The sequence below is a fragment of the Opisthorchis viverrini genome, assembly GCF_000715545.1.
Source record: "Opisthorchis viverrini unplaced genomic scaffold opera_v5_229, whole genome shotgun sequence".
NCBI lineage: Eukaryota > Metazoa > Platyhelminthes > Trematoda > Opisthorchiida > Opisthorchiidae > Opisthorchis > Opisthorchis viverrini.
In genome coordinates, this window is record NW_008751888.1 from 447,538 (window position 1) to 466,698 (window position 19,161).

Consider the following 19,161-nt stretch of genomic DNA (forward strand, 5'->3'; position numbering starts at 1 on the left):
TTATTTATGCGAATCCTCGCGCTGGCGAGCATACTGCCCCGCGCTGAGAACATAAAGAGCAGTGCTACACCATTTTTTACTTGTGCCCTTCAGGTGGACGACAGCCGCTGACCGACAAGAACAAAACCGACCCGGAAAACTTGGGCAAAAGCCTCGATCCTGTGTATCAATCTGTGAATCCGTGAATCCGTGAACAATGCTTTATAGTAGATATTTATTTTGAGGTAAGCGGTAGCGGTTTCTTCTCATACCAGCTACACACTCCACATATGCGTCATCACCAAGCGCTAATCAGAACAAGCTCTCTATAGTAGACCGATATTTTGAGGTAAGCGGTAGCGGTTTCTTCTCATACCAGCTACACACTCCACATATGCGTCATCACCAAGCGCTAATCAGATTCCACAAGCTCTTGGTTTCCTACACATTCAAGCGTCGTATTAGCACACTGAGCCGATCGGACTCTTGTTTCAATCGGTGCTTTCTCTTGGCGGGCCAAACAATCTCACTTTGAGGATGTCAACGCGTTTTTCGCCCAACGGATCATATTCTACCGACAGTGATGACGAAGAGGAGGTTTGTTGTCTTTGAGAGCAAACTTTTCGAAGTTTTCAAAATTGATCAATCCAGTGGTCGCAGATGCAGCGGAAATCGAAGAAGAAAAAACATCACCCCAAGATGACACGCGTAGAGAAAAATGTCGTAAATCTTGAGGAAGGTGAAATATCCAGCGACGAACTGGACGACGATGAGGACGATGGTCTCGACGAAAACCTAATTGGGGGTGAGGATGATAAACGGAAGCTGGAAAAAATGAGTGAGAAAGAGCGGGAGGAAGAACTTTTCAGAAGAGCAGAACGACGGGATGCTATTCAGGTAGAACACGTGATAACGGTTGTTATGTTCTAGGCACGTCGCGCAGTTAAACAAAAGCTGAAAGAAAGGCGAGACAGGGAGCGTGCCGAGAAGGCATCTAATTCAACCGCTGTGGATAGCCAGAAACAAAAGCGGCAGTCTGCGTACGCCAACGTCTTTAGTTCGGATAGTGATGAGGGTGAGAACACTGATTCCAGTGGTGCTGGCCCTCGTGGTCTTCGTCAAAGAAAATTAGCTCTGGAGAAGAAAAAGGTAAGGAAGAACTTTCTGTGTGATCCAGCCATTGTCCTAACACAGGCTTAAAACATATGATAAGGGGGCGAATAATTAGATGGGTGTCTAGTGCTCAAAACAAGCAAATGCCGAAAAGTGTTCAGTTTCTTGCGCTATCGACCTCACGAAAATCGATTCCAGAGGAGTTAACGGTCTTTTTCATTGTATCAATCACTACAGTTAGGGGCTTCTCAAGACAGCCACAAACAACGTGCGAGAGCAACCCTTCCGTAGTGCGCAACACCTGGTCATCCTCAGGTTCCTGTTGCTAAGGGGCTTCTCAAGACAGCCACAAACAACGTGCGAGAGCAACCCTTCCGTAGTGCGCAACACCTGGTCATCCTCAGGTTTCCTGTTGCTAGCTGGACCCTTAGCAAGCCAGTGTAGATATTACTTTATCGCTGAAACGCTCCACTACTCCCCCGATGGCAATCATCGGCCTGAATTGGCTACCATCCACTGTAGCTAAGTACCCCTTCATACTAGATGGCGTTTCAACCGTATTTGCACCTGACAGGTAAGCAGTTCATCGGCAGATTGTATTTGATTTTTTCTGAAGATCTGGCTTGCAAAACCCAATCACTGTTCAGAACAGATTTTGGGTACGAGTGTTCGTGCAAAAATTTACGCTGCTCAACTGCGGTTGAATGGTGGCAGAGTATGACATTGGGTTTTCTCCGATCATTATCGGAGGTATCTTCAGCACTGCAGTTAAACTCGGATCTGAAACAATTTCAAGGTTTTCACTTTTTAGTGCTGAATTCACAGCCATGGTTTTCCAGTCCTGTGACAGCGTCTTGTCAAGGGATCTGTTAAATAACGCCTCCAAGGTAGCTGCAACCAAATATGATAGCGGATGGTAGATAAACTGGTGAGCGCCGTCGGAGGTACAGCTTTGATTTCGATCAGGATGTTCTGGCACACCGTCCATAAGTACTATTCCAAAGTTCCAAAACAGCGCTACAGTCATTTCACACTCCAATTTCACCCCGCAGCTTAGTGTGACCTTACATGTCGTTTGACATGTGGCTCTATGGTGGGATGGTTAGGGGTTTCCACCAGTATGGGAGAACTGTATCTACGTTTGCCACTTATTGCGCTCGACTTTCTGGACACAGCTCCACCTTGCTGGGAAAATTCGCCTGCTATTTAGACAGTTTTATCTGTCATCATTTTTGGATCATGTTTGGAGCAGGGATGTGTTCCAATAAATCTTTTGTACACAGTCTCGACATCGTCCCATCCAGGCACGCAAGAGCTCAGGCATAGCCTGGTTGTCGATAGAGAAGCCTGGTGAACCAGGGGAGTCCAAAAATAAAGAGAGCTAGTGCGCCTCACCTGATAGGATCAAAAACTAGCTCTTACTAAGTTCATCAGGAATGAGATTGGAAGCTTATTATTCAACGAGAGACAACGTCTTGAACACTGGGCTGAATATTCTGGATAACAGTTTAGTTGGTCTTCTGTCTTGTACTCGGGCCTTTCAGTAGACGAGCTCAGCTCGAGCCGTTGTTTGAGTCCACACCCTCCTTCAGTTCTCGACTTACCAATATACCTTTCTGCCTAAAGCGACATTGGGCCGCTAAGCCGGGTGAACTCACACCAGCAATGTTCAGGAACGGTGGCTAATCTGTGGTTCGCCTTGATCAGGTTGTTTAAACTAATTTAGAGACAGGAGTGCGGTCCAACAATCTGTAGCCAATCAGCATTTGTACCTATGCCCAAAGGAGATATCGGAAATGACTGCTTCAACCATAATGGTATGAGCCTCACTCCGGTTGTAACACGGTTACCAGTTTCAATAATACTGTGACGTCTGGCCTCACGCGGGACACGAACCCGAGATTTCGACCGAGTAAGGGTTCATTGACCACACCGTCACATAACGTCAGGTGATTGGGCAGCTGATCGCTGACCAACTGTAGCGATTCTCCTTGACTTCAAGAGAGTCTTCGACCCTGCTGATAGGTAGGACAACAAGGAATGCCACCATATTTTGTGAATAATCTTCGTGCGGTTTACTCACATACCTCTGATCGAGTTAGGTGTGCACTTCAAGGGACCATGATCCGGGTATCAGAATCACATACGGAGAAATATCAGTGGGTTTCGAGTATAAGGATGACGTTCTGTTATCTGACGGTCACGCGTCTTCACGAGCCACCCCAAATAGAATCATCATCATCATCATCACCTGTTTGGACCACGTACTTGCCATACAGTGGTCTTCTGTTACAGTGTGCATTTTTTCCACCCTCGAAATCCAAGGTCGTTGCTACTACCGTGCAACTCTTTGAAACTTCAGAATGAGGAAGTTTATTTACAAGCTAACTAGGCAGTACTTGCAATGTGCGGGTTGAGGTCAGTGCACGCACCAAAAAGGCGCGTGCAATATCTGCCAATTTGCTTTACCTTTGACGTCAGAAACGAATACCACTGCTTGAAGGGCTGTGCCTACAAGAATTCCGCCGGATCAGTCCTACTCTGTGGCTGTGAAACTCTTCGGTCCTTCGATCTAAGGAACTCAAACCTCTTCAGATTTCTGATCATCACTCTACATAGTGTAGCGGGCATCAACTAGGTGCAGCGTGTACGTAGTGAAATGGTCCATAAAAGTGTACCAAGTAATGAATCGGATTCGCTGGGACATGTTTGACTACCGTCTACCGGAGAGAGCCGGTCTTCCCACACCAAACCCTTTTTGGCGAATGTGACATGCTACACTGAATGCCCCGCTTCTTCATACTGCGGTGGCATTCAGGTTTGCTACATGGGTAGTCTATCCATATCAAGACCGTTCAGCTGTGGCACCCTTTCGGTGCCTAACTGCCACGCCACCTGGTGGAAGCACGAGGGCTGGGATACTGCCAGGTTGCCCTAAGCCTAGACAGGGGAGGCCGAGATGCAGAGGCCGGGTTCGAACCACGGACCTTCTAGTCAGTAAGTTGGCGCTCTAACCACTGAGTCATCTCGCTTCATGTACTACCCATACTACCTATATATTGCACATGGATGCCTATTACGGAATCCCTCATATGGACTTTTTACGAATATGCGTGTTCAGGGACTCTGAACTCCTCACAATTTAGTAAGTTAAATGATCGAATGGTAGACTGTAACCAAGACCTAGAACTGATTGGTATAATGTCTCTTGAATTCTATCCGGGGAACCCAACACAGTGCATCCATCCAGCATGGAATTCATCGTTTCAAAATTACCCTCTTGAAATTTGAGGCCGCGGGAGGCGTAGACCGTCGTCGTTGGCGGCAGATAACGATTTCCCCTATTCTCCCCTCTGTGGTTGGGTCTACAACTTGATTCAGTGTATCGAACTCATTCGCCTTTCGGCCCACCTCGTCTACTCGCGTATGTTGCCAGAAACGTGAGAGTTCCATCTGGTTTCATAGCTACCATTTCTCGATGTGCGGCCAACTGCACATTTTTTGCGTCTCCATGCCAATTTCTTAGTAGGTTCCAGTCCTGTGTAACTCTGATTGGGTGAGGCTAATTCGAAATGAGTATTTCGTCTCAGGGAAGCTATCTCAATGAGTCATGGTGCGCGGTGAATGAAGTTTTGCCTCCAGCTTTTCGATTTGGTTAGTAACAAGGCCATTGGTGATCAAAACATGTCGAACTCTTCACCCGGCTCAAGTAGGAGTGCGCATTTAGACTCTGTACTTGTGTACGTTGGAGCCTTCGTGGTTCCTGTCCATGCCAAATATTGCTCGATCCTTCCAATGGCCAGCATGCAGACTTGGGTGTCATTCAGTTCAGTGCCACAGACTTGAATGACATCCACACTTTTGCACTTGCACCACACCACACAGTCCTCCCAATTCACAGTCACTTCCCCAGCCCCCTATCCAGCTCATTTGACTATGTCGTCTTAGTTGTGGACGTACTAGTTTTTGGGGTGATTCAGGTTCTCACATTGTACCGATTATTAAATAACAATAATAATCGTTTAGCTGTAGCACTTTTTCGGTGCCTAGCTGCCATGCCACACGAAGGAGGCACGAGGGCTGGGATACTGCCAGGTCGCCCAAGCGTAGACAGGGGAAGTTGAGAGGCAGAGGTCGGGTTCGAACCGAGTATTGGTATTAATACTTGGTGTAGCTGGTTCTTTCAGGCAGTCATGTTTTATTTAATGTTGTTAACAAATAACATATCCTACTCTGATGTGCAGTTGATATAGTTGATTGTATACTCGTCATTTGCCGCTTCAGCCATTGACTGCTTTTCGTCATTCCAAACCTTTTGGCGATGGTCAGCTAATAAGCTCCAGTTTTAGAGAACATGCTGATTCCACCCTCATAAATGGCTGGAAACGGTTTGTGCGATGACCCGACAGTGGATAGTGAATCCGAGTCCATAAGCGTGGCGAGTCTTGGTTCTTTTTACCTTTCTGTTGTTCGCTGACCCTTTTTCGTTTCCATTTCCTGCCCAGTGCTCTCTTCGCTTAAGGTCGAAACTCACCCGAGCTACCAATATTTCACCACATTATCGAAACGAGTTATTGCAGTGAATGTTGTGAGACTCCGGAAGTTTTCAGCCCATTAGCGCCTGCTTATACTGCTCCAGATTTGAAAACCCGACCACCTCGTTGGAGGTGGTACTGATGTTCAGATGGGTCTTGACAAACTGCGCACGGGCCAGGCCTGGTGGCTTGTATTAAGAACATCCAGATGTCAGTTGTTGTTACTGCCAATGATCGATCCGTCCACTAGGTCATCTTACGAATCAGGTAATACTATGGAGTACTCAGGAGTAAACAAACAAGTGATCCCTGCCAATCCCTATTATGTAGATGCACGGTTTTCGCACCATGATAGTAGGGGAAGTCCCACCACTGTACGGTTCATTTGTCTGAACGGAGTTTAGACCAATGAATCTTACCAAATTTGAATACCATCCCAATTCACCAAATAGCTTAGAATTTTGCCTGTGGCGACTCATAAAGGTTATCTCGGAATTCAGTTTTGGTACAAGTGGCTCATACTAGCCCCTGGTAATCCTAAACAACCGAAGACTGACCAACGTACCGAATTTTTAGGCTCAGTGGCACTTTTCAGATGCAGGAAGGAGCTTGCTCTACAGAAGTTGGGGGCATAAAGTACAACACTTATCCAGATGAGCCGCATACCTCACAATATTTTCGGAAAAATTATCTCAAGTAACACTATGTTAACAATACCATTTTTACCGCCTCCATGCCGTTCTTTTCGTTTTCTATCCGATGTTTTAGCCCAGGTCACCTACAAGCTGTACCGTTACTTGCCATAATTTATCTTTATCCTTTTCTCAGGAAGCACACAGTCACAAGTTCAACGAGCTGATTGAACGTCGACGTCAGCAAGCTGCCAAGAAGCGTCGTATTCAGTCCGGATCGGAGGACGAAACTGCTGCGCGAGCTACTACGACCAAGCGGTCAAGCGCTGCAAGCAGCTCCTCTGAATCAGAGACAGATGAAAAAGCGAGGAAGTCCAGGGACTCTGGGGGAAAGCATGGTGCTACCTCAATGTCTCAACGGATTTTCTCTGACGAATCAGACTCCACGGATTCCAGCCGTCCAGGCGCCCGACCTCAAGCACGACGTGCCAGGTTTGTAAATTCTGTCTTTTGTATTGAATGGACGTCATTTTGCTGGAGCCCCCTGACTGGATATATTTTATTAACCATGTGTCCACGTCCTGGATCCTCTCAACATCGTAGTTCCGCGAAATAGATGTCTTCGACTAAATTACTCCTCGAAGCTTCATGGAGGGGGGGGGGGGCTGGAAGGACTTAGCTTGAGAAGCTATCTTCTATGCCTTTTTTGATAAGACACGTGTACATCATTCCTGGGCGGAACCCGGTGGCCGATTTGAAGGTGCTTGTAAATGGATATCTGTAAGGATTATGTTCAAAACTAAATCTGCTGGATTTTCATGTGATGATGTGAGAATGCGTCACCTGATGAGTTATCTCACTGCTACCTCCCTAGAGTTGGAGTCTTGCTTCATTTCACTCTTCGATGAAGTTCCAGCAAAACTGACTTAGTACCTGTGCTACAACACTTCCAACGTTTTCAGCCATGACGGGTCGACATTAAACCATTATTTTTTGGCCAGTCTGATTGAGTGTGGTTTGAAACCCGCTTATGAAATGAGGACCATATGTTAGATTTATGACGTGCGGTTTATCTTCCCATCATCCAGTCTCTCCAGTTCTTCTGGATCCCAACAGTCCGGTTCTTCCAGTGAAGATGACGCACGTGGTCGTAGCCGTTCTCCCGAGGAATCACTGGTCTCTTCCGTCGAACAACTGTCCAGAATCCGATTGTCCCGTTTCAAACTGGAGAAATGGGTCCACATGCCCTTCTTTGACGTGAGTCCCTCGATTTGTCCATGGTTTTCTGGTTTTGGACATGCTACTCGCTCATTTGGTCGAATGAGTGCATACAGTCTGACCACACAAACATCGAACGGATGGCTTAACCTAAGAAACATTTCTGCGGTCCAGTAACTGCTTATCGGTATCTTACCAATACGCGTAAGGGCACTATCGTGACCAACCATATGTCACGTGATTTCGTTCTCGAAAGACGCGCGTAGACCAGCATCAGAGTTGGGGCTTATTGACCCACCATCTGCATTGTACAATCAATCAGTCTGGCAAAGGAATCACGGACTCGGCGTGCGAAGATGACATTCTTTCGATGCTCTAGTCATTCGTCTTTTCCGGTTTATGTTTGGACAACCTCAACTCTCGGGTTTCTTGACAGCTATTCACATGCTTACAGAAAGGGAATCATTTGTAGGTCTACAAGACTTCCCACTTGTGTGCTACTTATTAGATCTCTGTCGTACATCATACAACCTCAAATCGACGGGTCATTGAGCTTCAGTTGTGTACTGTTGCATATTGTGTTAGATTTGATTAGAAGGGTTTCCGTTGTTGCCAAGGCCTTGCTTTAAAGATTGTGCAACAATTCGCTGCGAGAAGTTACTATCAAACAGGGGATTTCATACCTCTTGTACGGCAGTGAAGCATCGGTATTGAACACTGATATCATGCTGTCGATGATGATGATGGTGGTGACTCATACCTCTGGCTTGTTTAGCATGGAACTTAATTCCATTTACTTATCACTCATTCGAATCCCCAGTGGGCGCTACACATCAGTGGCTATAGACACTGAAATACATAAGCCAGTCATCTAGTCAGTGGTGCCTCTACTTTAATCAAGTTCCGCATCGTGTCTTATTCACTCCCTCCTCTCGCTATCCGCACCTACCGTTCGTGATTGTAGCGGTGATTTCTAAAGCAATTCGACCCAGGTAAGTGATTAATGGCTTGCTGTCGGTGCTACTCGCCTTCCAGGATGGGGACCGCGTAATCCTCATTGTGCTTGGTTGGAGACACAACAAGATATGGCTGCCAACCGATGTCAGTGGCGTTCTTGTTGTCAGTTTCTATCCAGATTGCCTGGGTGAATGTCTGGAGGTGTAGGCACCTCGGAATGATTGTGTTAAGCTAACACTAAGTCCCTCCCCCATCTATCTTTATTCTTTTCTTTACAATAAGGCTTTCAAATAAGTCATGGTTGTACGGCAGTGAAGCATCGGTGTTGAACACTGATGTCATGCTGTCGATGATGATGATGATGATGATGATGATGATGATGATGATGATGATGATGATGATGATGATGATGATGATGATGATGATGATAATGATGATGATGATGATGATGATTAATGGCGAATAACTGTGCTGAACTATAGGGGTTAGATAAGAACGACTCAAAAGAGTGGATCATCGGAATGGTTTTCCTCTCCTAATTACTTTTCTTACCGCCCCAGATCAGTGTTCTGCTTTCCCATCGTGGTATACTGGTGACTCTTCAGGGTGCCGTTAGTTCTTGATAACGGCCCGTGAAATTTTATGCATGTCGAATTCGCCCTACTTTTTATATTTAGGCCGATCGTACTATGCATCGTTTCACGACTTTTTATCCGCAGAGAGACCATGCACAGGACCTTATGTGAATAAGTTCCCGCGCATTTTAGTAAATGGTTACATCTTAGGGCATCATGTCACAGCTCATTCAGTTTTCTGTCATGTGTTCAGCACCTCATGTGGACGAATATAAGTTGATTCACGTGATGTCTTCTATCTGTTCTTATCTGGCTTACCAGTCATTGGTCAAAGGCTGTTTTGTTCGGATCAATATTGGATTAAACCAAGGCGTGGCCGTTTACCGGTGCGCGGAAATTGTGGACATCATAGAGACACCGAAAATCTATGACCTTGGGGAAACCCGGTGAGTCATAGACTGCCAGGTTTTCGCCTTTATCTCTTTTAACGAGCCTCTGTTCTCTGCTTGATTCCCATTTTGCCCTTCGCAGTTGGCTTGTTTCTCGTCCCACTAGCGACATCCCGTGGTTTTATTTTTATTGGGTGAAGCGGTTACATAAATTCGTTTGGTACTGGCACACAATGGGCGTCAATACATGTGTCATACTCATTGTGTTGTTGTCCTGGCTATGCTAAGAGTGCTTGCTGATCATTCATTCTAAAAGTGCTACATAGACGAGCACCATCATCTTTACACATCGATGCTTAGTATCCGCGTCTACGACCCCCACATGGTTGTTGTTGACAGATATCTATTGGTTCTCTTGCGCACTTTTCTCGCCTAATTGATTTATCGAAGTAGTTGAGGCGGTGGTACTCGGTAGGTTGCGCAGGCCTGTTTGTCCAACCATAGTGAACGAAATATTGTTCTGCGGGAGGTCTGGGGGGGGGCAGTCCAGTCAGGAGGGCATGAAAACCGGCTCCATGAATGGAAGTCCCGAGACGATCGCCAGACATGGTCCAGTCACGCATTCGATTTTGTGCATTGATTCAGCAACTACTTTCGGTACATACTCCTCCTTCCGGGTATTCTCGTCGATGGGTTTATACTTCAAATTTAGCATCGACATGAGGTTATCCACCTCAATTTCCCATCAAATCGAACTAACCGGAACCACTGCATGTGTATAGGTTATGTATATGGTGCTGACTCTTCGTTTTTTAGTGGTTAGAACGCTATTTACTGACCGGAAGGTCCGTAGTTCGAACTCGATCTCCGCCTTTCGAATTCACCTGTCTAGGCTTGGGCAACCTGGCAGTATCCCAGCTCTCGTGCTTCCTTTGGGTGGCATGGTAGTTAGGCGCTGAAAGGGTGTTATAACTGAACAATTGTCCTCTTTATTCAATGGAGTTTACATTCAGTTGTTCACGGGCAAACGAGTGCTCACAACATGTGAACGAAGAACCGTGAAAATTTTCTACCACTGGTTTGCCTTTAAATGCTTACAAAAAACCCAATCACCCGTAATCCATTCACTGAATGTTCCCTGCGAGGTGCGCGAACACCGGTAGATGTTGTATGAAAAGCGCTGTCCATAACACCAACAGGTTGATGGTTTGGCGTCCGAGAACCCATCAGACATGTTACCCCTTTCCACAGAACCTCAGGGATTCATTCTAGTTGTATTTGACTTAACACATTACTCAAGGTCCCTGGAAGCTCTTCGATGACCTATTTCCATTTTCACCTTTTGTGGGGCTTATCAGGTAGGCATAGTCCCCGAGTCTCAGGCTCGCAGGTTCAACGTCAGCCATCACCGTGGAATTTCGATTACCAGACTAACAACCAGGAGTCTGGTCCGGAAGTTTTGGTTAGACAACAATTCTTGATGAAGGAGAGGTCCGGTTCGTTCAAAGGGAGCTGAGTGGAAAATCATGCGTAGTCCCGATTTAGTCGTTTGGCTCGAGGTTTTCGGAAATTTGTTCGAGATGGAGTGCCCTTTTTATGAAACCCACTGAATCGGTTGCGAACATGATGGATGCGCAGCTCACAATGTACAGTGCCTTTGTAAGTTCCCAGTCGAAACGTTCGGCCGTTGGACTGGCCGCGACGGGCCTCGGTTTGTCCCCGTCCTTCGTTTCTTCTAGAAAGCAAAAAAAATCATGACTTTGTCGTGAAAAAAACGCTTATGTGCTCCAATAATAAGTACAGGTGCTAATATGCAAACACACTCTCTGAGCATTCTTCCTGACGAAAAATCCAGGTGCAGTGTAATCACTCAGCTGCGGCAAATCGATCCAACTTTTATATTAGGATCTTGTTAGAGGAATGGTCTAGTCAAGATTGGGTAGTTTCCTTAACCCCAAAATACGCAACCTTGGGTAACTATTTACCTCGAAAACCGATCATTGGCCTATGATCCAGTTCATGAACTGAAGCAAACCATGAGTGAATTGGAATGGGAGAACGCATCACCAGGAGTTATGGTCAGGTCAAGGATCCTTAGTTTTGGCCCCGTCTGGTCGTCCCAGACGCGAACTACTTATTCTCAATTCAGTACAAACTTTGGATGGTGTAATCATCGCAGATTATTCTGATGGTTTTTTGGATTTCGGAAATACCGGCCTCATAAACCAACCATTTGATCGGCCAATCAGAGCACCATTGGTCCGCTCGCAACAGACGACAGTTTCAAACCAAACCAGTTTGCGTTCGCCCATGTTCACTTTCAAAATGTACTACGTCACTCGGCTCCAGCCAACTTCAATCTACCTTAGCGATTAGGGCAATTTCCGACTGGGTGCGCGTACTTACCGTGTTCGCTCATCTGTTATCAAGAGGGCAGTGGATCTGAGCAAGCTTGGACAGCGATATACCGCACCACCACTCCGACTACGATTTGACTGAGCAGCCTACCAATGCGGGGAGCCGACCGTGATAAGCGAAGTCGGGTTAACGAACTCACCCACTTTCCCATCCCAACTCCGTTTGGAGTCAAATTCGAACTAGGGTAGACAGCGTGAGCGCCCTTGTATCGGTACACGGGTGCATATCTGGGTCGCAACTGTCTTTACTCTGTCTGGAACTTGTTTCGTGAGCGTTTCCGCTTGATTGTTTGATGTCTCTGTCCAGCTAGATACGAACACTGAAGCTGAGGTAGATACATGCTTGTGGTCAGCGGAAGAAATCTCTGTAAGTTGTTGAGCGATTATCAGTCAGTTAGTGGACGCGACTGACAGTCCTCTTATCAAAAGTACCTGTAACGGTGTCGGTCGCATGACCAGGAAATAGTGCGCAGAAGACACCAGTGACACATGGGCGACTAGTGATTGAGTGAGGCGCATGCTCCTCCGAGATTCCTCTGCAGTGTGTTTGGCAAATCCAACCCCACTCGAGGTTAGAAATTTTACTACCTTTCTTATCCTGGAACAGCACTAAATCACTGAACGACCCAAGCAAATTTGTGCTTTATCGTAGGAGACAGTGAACCACTTGATTAAAAAGTTCAAGAGCGTGGTAGAACCGTTCTAGTTCAATTCACGTGTAAACTGGGTATCCGGGTGGATGGTGTTGTCGGCTTCGACGATGTGACCTATGTTCAGGTCATCCACGTGACATTTGTGGGGAGAATGCTTGACTAACTTGACCATGAACAGAACCAGTTGGATTTGAAGCGGCGAACCTACTACCAAACATTCAACCTGTCAGTATTGAAAATGAGGGTCTGAGATGGCTCAGTGGTTAGAGCGCAAATTTACCGATCGGAAGTTCCGTGGTTCGAACCCAGCATCTACCTCTCGACTTCCACTATCTAGGCTCGGACAACCTGGCAGTATCCCAGTCCTCGTGCTTCCTTCTGGTGGCACTGCAGCTGGGCACCGAAAAGTTGGTGTAGCTGACGGATTTAAATTGTATCCCCGTAATCAGCTACTTTTGTGCTGTTCGTTCGTCATCTTGAGTTCAAGGGACCCTTCGACTCCATGGACAGGTTAACTCTTGTGAATATACTTGGCTTCCTGTTCCCGATACCATTTGTTCTTTTCTGATCGCGTTAGGGTTGACAACGATCTATCGAAAGGTGGGTTCGTTATGGGTGTTGCCGCTTTTGTTTAATTTTGCCATCGAGATCATCGTGGAGTGTATTCTCCAAGGGAGCACAAATCTCTTTATCGAAAAAGATTGCCGAGTTCAGAATACTTGGATGATACTGTTTTGTTATCTAACGACCACGCGTCTGCACAAACTGTTCTAACTAGAATATCGGAAACGGTCCCTAGTTCCGACATGCAGGTTGCCCCTTTAAAGTGTAAGGTTCCTTTTCATGTATCCTGTTGAAAATTCAGTTGGCTGAATGAGGCATGACTACACTGTCAGATGAAGTGAGTGCACGCATCACCAAGTTACGAACAATATTTGTCAACTTTCGTCACCTTTGGCTCCAACAACGAATACCAATGAGTGTGAAGCGCTGTTTTACAAAACGACCTTGGGGACGGGCCTTATATCCTCAAAACTTTGCTTGTCCAATCTAAAAACCTTACGTCTCAGGGTTTGATCACCGATACCCTGGTAGCACAGTAGGCGCTAACCGGCTTCAGTATGAATCCAGTTAGCTTGAGCAGCTGGCGTACCTTGTCAGACTGTGGTGTTTGGATCAGGTATTGCTTATACTCGACCACTCCAACCTCCTGTCAGAGTCTGGCGGAGAACTAGCCATGGCCCAACAGTGACTGTTACCAACTTGGGCACTTCGCGCGTTCCTGGGTGACTGTCCCTCCGCACGGTTATAAATTCTACAGGAAAGGGTACACGATCGTCACCGGAAGGAAGCGCGAGGGCTTGGATACTTCCGTATTACACAGACCTAGACAGAAACAGTCAAAATGGTGGAGTTGGGTTCGAACTATGTATCTTCGCATCGGTAGGTTGGCGCCTTACCCACTGAGCTACTTGGCTTAACTGAACTTTTACCTTTGCTAAACTGTGTTGGATAATGTTCACAAAAGATACTGGCTGAGTCTGACGGTGTCCTACTCCTGTGTATTGCCCACTTGTCTTCTTCAATTTGCTTGTTTTGGGAAGTCTAGACACCAAGGTTTTGACCGTTTCGCTTAGAATATACGGCTCTCCACAATATGTCTCTCCCCTCTTCCTTTCACTATTTACTGGGGTTTTCTTTCTGTATCATTACATGGCAGCTAAGTTATTGTTTATGATTATGAACATAACACCGTGCCTTCCATAGTACGAATTCTGTTGTCTGCATTTTCACTGATGTGTTCGCGTAACAACGTGTCCGTCGTAGGTCGAAGGTCTTAACGTTTGGAGTTTTTTTAGGGTTGCTTGCCCCCCGTTAGCTCGGTGGTAATATGTAGGCTGTTTGTTTCCCCACACGGTTGTTTGGTATTCATTCTACAGGGTAGGACAACATCTCAATTGTTTTTGGGGGCCTTGTATATTTGTGTGATAGCATATCTACAGGACATGCTCACATGAGTACAATACCTTTATGGAGAGCATGTGGAGCTTTGAGAAGATGACCAGTTCGGAAAATCAATGCTGTTCACTAATCTATCGTCCATGTTTTTTTCAGCACCAACAAGGGAATGGTTGTACGTGTTGGCAAAGATCAGGGCACTTTTCGGCTGGCATTTGTATCTAACTCCGATTTTCTCCCGGCCGAATTCGAGAGCTGGTTGCGACGGATATCCGATGCCAATATGAAACCGCCAACACTGGCTTTTGTCAGCGAGAAAGCGGCCCAAATCCAGGATGCTATCAACAAACCGATCAAGGATGAACACTTGGTGGAGCAGGTATATTGTTTCTTCTTTTTCGTCACGTTTATGGTCGATAGTATTTCTTTACGGCGATCATTGATGCAAGGGCGAGGGATGGTTGCCGTAGAGGATGTTGTAACCGTGCTGCCTTGCCTGTGGGCATTCTCTGTAGCTTCTACCGAGATCTCGTTCGGTTAGGGTAGTGACAGTAATTTGACATAAGCGATCACCGTGAGGCTGTTAGGCGGTGAGGCACCGCAAAAGTGTGACTGTCCGATCTGTCTTATCAGCTCTTTAAGTCCACCGATGACTCGGCAGTTGATTCTGCATGGGTTTGGTTGATCGGGCATTGTCTTTATGCCTGCCTCTATGGTTCTTGTGGGTAGCATAACAACCGTCTTCAGGCCGCTACTGCCTGATTCCAGAGTCTCAAATGCGCATTCCTCCCAGTTTCCTCGTTACCAGTGAACAAGTGTGCGGCATTTGGAACCTTTCTTAGATTCTCACGATGACCAAGGAGCACTACCGCTAACATGGCTATCACCGTCATCTAGTCCAACACTTTGTTTTATCTGGCAAAATGCCTGTCAACTGTTCATCTGGTTAGCTCTGTAACCGTGATGTTAGTAGGCTGTTGCCTTCCAACCTTCCATTCGCCAACCTTGATAAGGCTTGGTGAATAATAGTACATAGTTGTCAATTTCAGCGTCCATGCTAAATACCTTTTTTGCTTTTCCCACACCAAGATCATCCAATCAAAGAAGCGATTCCAACGAGCTCCCACCAACTTTGCACTGCGCAAGGCCGAGCTACTCAAACAGCGTGAACAAGCTGAGGTCGAAGGTGACACACTGGCTATCCAGCGTATTGACGCCGAGTTGGAAGACATCGAAACCCAGGCCGAACGTATCGATCGACGAAGAACCATGGGTTTCAAATCCATCACTTCCATTAATCAACGCAATCGGATTTTGAGCGTACAACAAGCGGAAGAAGCGATTCGCAGAGAAAGTCGCGAGGCTCAGAAATCGAAGGAAGAGGATCCCTTCACTCGAGTTCACTCCCAACCTGTGATTGTTACGAAGAAATATCTGGAACAGCTGCGACACAAGCGAGTAAGCTTATTGTGTCACGTGTTTCCAGTGTAGCTATTTTTTGACTCGGGCTTGATTACTGGGGAGAAAACAGAACGTTAAGAGCAAGATTTTTTTACAACCAGGTTTCCGACTTGACTCCGCGACAATTTTGTCGTACTAAGCACTCCGGTCCCTCCTCAGAAGAAGCATCTCTGGTTGGCACTGACACTTTCCTGGTTTAGGGTTTAGATCGTGAAAAGAAGTACGGTAAAACAAGGCCAACCACTACAATTTCATGCATCGTTTCGACCAGTAAGTGGTGGATGCACTCTCAGTATATTACGCAAGATCTCCGATGCTTTCCTTCAAGTTAATAAACCGTTGGTTGCTCTTTTCGTCTGGTCCCGAAGATAGGTATTTGTTCAAAGGGACGACTTTTCTGCTTAACCCTTAGGCTTTCGTTGCGTGGTCTGACGATACCCTTCGTTTCAAACTAGCTGACGCACTCTGTACACTCTCCCGCCTAACTCAGCCGGACAGTCCGTCCCTTCTGGTGGCCATCAGAACTATCACCCTGTTATTTTAGCGCGGGCGTGATGCAACAAGCCACACTGGACTACGAACTGACAACCACTTGTTACCTCTTACCTTGTTGTGGTTGGATAGAACCCAAACCTTATGAGCATGTGGAATTCATCGTTCCGTAATGTAGTCATTTGTTTTCTTGCCGCAGGATCACTCCGTTTCCTGCCCTGTTCTTGTGAGATCCCATTTGTACCGTCCAGTAATCGCATCGGTGCGAGCATTATCCGCGAGACCCATAGACTCCCTATCCTACACTATGCTTTTCTCACACTAGCTTTTGGTGTCTTGCGGTGAGGATCGTCTTGCCACTTCCCCATCTTACAAAAGCTCCTTCTTTTCTGCCTGGTCTTGATTCCAGATAAACAAAGATGCCCAAGGTGACAGCCAAGTTAGCTTGGATAGTACGGCCAACAATGGTTCCAACCCCGGCTTTCCAAACTCCGCCTCGACCAACATGTTACTCACTCCGACCGCGCGTATTCCCTCCACACCCGGCCAAGTCGGTGGAACACCATTTCCAAACACTGCGGAACGAGTGAAGTGGACCATCGAGGACGAGCCGATCAGCTTGTCCACACCGCAAGATTCACTTCACGCAATCCACAACTTTGAAATCCACATTGACCTGGACTTGGATGGTGCCGGGGACCAACCGTCATTCAACGACTCGAGAACCACTCCGTCCAAACCGAAAGGCTTGGATCATGACGCACAGTCGTTTGGTGGTGGTGGTGGTGGTGCGGTGAACGATACACGGGACTCGCGTAACGGTATCTCCACTCCAACCCTCCCCAGTGGCCCAGGAACCGGCTCTGCTCGTCGGCTTCTCAACTTGCAAGAGTATAAGAAGCGGCTGGGACTCATCTGACCGAAGTTTATGCACAGTTCAGATTGAGTTCTCACAGCGGTAGCTGCTTCATCACCTTGGCCGTTTGTGCCTGCGTTCGCGCGTGCCTATCCTTACAGACGACCTCATCACTTTCGCCACTCGGCAACCCGTTGTAACGGTTTGTACATAATTTGTTATTTCATCTCCCTCCCTCATCCAAATCCCGTTTGAAATTGCTGTAAATAGAAGACAAACAGATGACCCTATGCTCCTGTGCCCACCCCGGGTTTTCCGCATGCGATCAGCCATTGTGTTTTCGCAATTCAACTTTCACCGAAGGGTGGTCGTCACTCTCTCGGTGTTTGGCGCTGCTGCTCGGGTTCAATGTTTTCCTGGACTCTATTCAGCCATCACTTACTTCAGTCAAAATTTGTACTTTGTCACGTGAATTCACTATGGAAAACAAACGATTTGATCCTTCTGTGGTTGCTTCGGTCGACAATGGGATATGGTTTCCAAGTTTTTGACAGGAACGTAAATGCGAATCCTGGGCGTTCGTGTTCGCAGTGAGAATTCAAAATTGTCTGATTGGCTTCATTGAATCCACGCAACCTGTTTAAGCTATTGATACAATAAGCGCTCATCTTGACGATACGTTCACGGACGGTTTATCTATCACGACTCACCGTCGGATACCTGTCATGCACACCGGGATTGTTGCGCCACTCAGACTACACACGACCAACGGCTGTATTTGAGTGCTGACGTACTAGCGGGGTACACATTTTGGCTTGTCGGTTAACCGAGCTCCACATAGCTCATTCGCGAATTTACTGACCAGAATGTCGGCGGTTCGAACCTGATCTCCTAATTCCGATTGCTCCTGTTAGGCATTGGCAAATGGGCAGTCCGAATTGACGTATGTCTGTGAAAACATGTCTGTCGAGGATGAAGAGGAAAACATCTTTGAGCCAGAGGTGGTCTAACAATGACTTGGCGGCGAAGTATTAAAGCCATTACCAGCAAACAGCTGCGCTGGCCATTGCCGTCTTCCTGAATGGGGACCCCGGGATGGGCCATATCAGTGGTTGGAGGCATTGTTAGGCATGGCCCAGTCGCACCCTCAGTGGTGCTCATGCATCTAAGCTATTGCCTTCAATGCATAGCTCTCTTCCGAATTCCCCCATTTAAAAGTCCATTGACTGCCGTATTTACGCACCAATTTCTCAGTTCCCGCCTCCAATGCGCAGCTATCTACCCCACCTCCCCAAATCACCGGTGAACGAAACTGTGGCAGCTTCAACCACTACACGACAAGTACGTGGTTCTTAAAGCTCACAGTGGTGATGATGATGATGACTTAGTATGAGTAAAAATGCTGAAGCAGGCGATTCCACAGGTTTCCGGTGTTTTGTTACACCAAGATTCGTTGAGGGTGCAGAGAACGGCAGCTGGATTAGCCCGTGAGACAACCAAGCCACCACAGTTCAGGAGGCAACTCATTCACGCCTTCGATCGTGACGCTACCCGGTTTACAACTTCCTGGGTATGTTGTGACGCTCTGACCGGCAGGTCGCGCGCGACAAATTGCACTGTAATCTGTTTGTGGAAAGTGGGGAATAGCCGTCGCCATTTTGGTACCATTAGACGGAATGACGATCAACAAACCGATATACCTCGGCACCGCTACTCACCGGTTATCATTCTTCTTCAGTCTCTGTACTAGGTTGATTACTGTTGTTGGCCCACGCCTAGCCGTTTTAATCGAATCTGAGCAGCGTTCACCGCTAGCCCCTGCTGAAAACGATGTCCTTTTAGTTTCTACTGAGTCATTACATTACGTTGGTGATTAGGACTGATGCTTTTTGGTTAATCCAGAAAGCCAGGTTGGATGAAATCAA

The 19,161-nt window shown here is 46.8% G+C and overlaps 1 protein-coding gene across 1 annotated transcript in view; it reads left to right on the forward strand.

Annotated features, from left to right (window-relative positions):
• T265_08694 (hypothetical protein) overlaps positions 1–17,802 on the forward strand; it is a gene marked incomplete at both ends in the record, with an annotated part of 21,929 nt that extends 4,127 nt beyond the window's left edge. Inside the window, 9 exon segments of the mRNA XM_009174568.1 lie at positions 94–173; positions 631–894; positions 910–1,128; positions 6,456–6,751; positions 7,348–7,516; positions 9,331–9,455; positions 14,584–14,806; positions 15,517–15,885; positions 16,790–17,802. Of these exon segments, the coding sequence (XP_009172832.1) occupies positions 94–173; positions 631–894; positions 910–1,128; positions 6,456–6,751; positions 7,348–7,516; positions 9,331–9,455; positions 14,584–14,806; positions 15,517–15,885; positions 16,790–17,299 (2,255 nt within the window).
• Between the last annotated feature and the right edge of the window lie 1,359 nt (positions 17,803–19,161).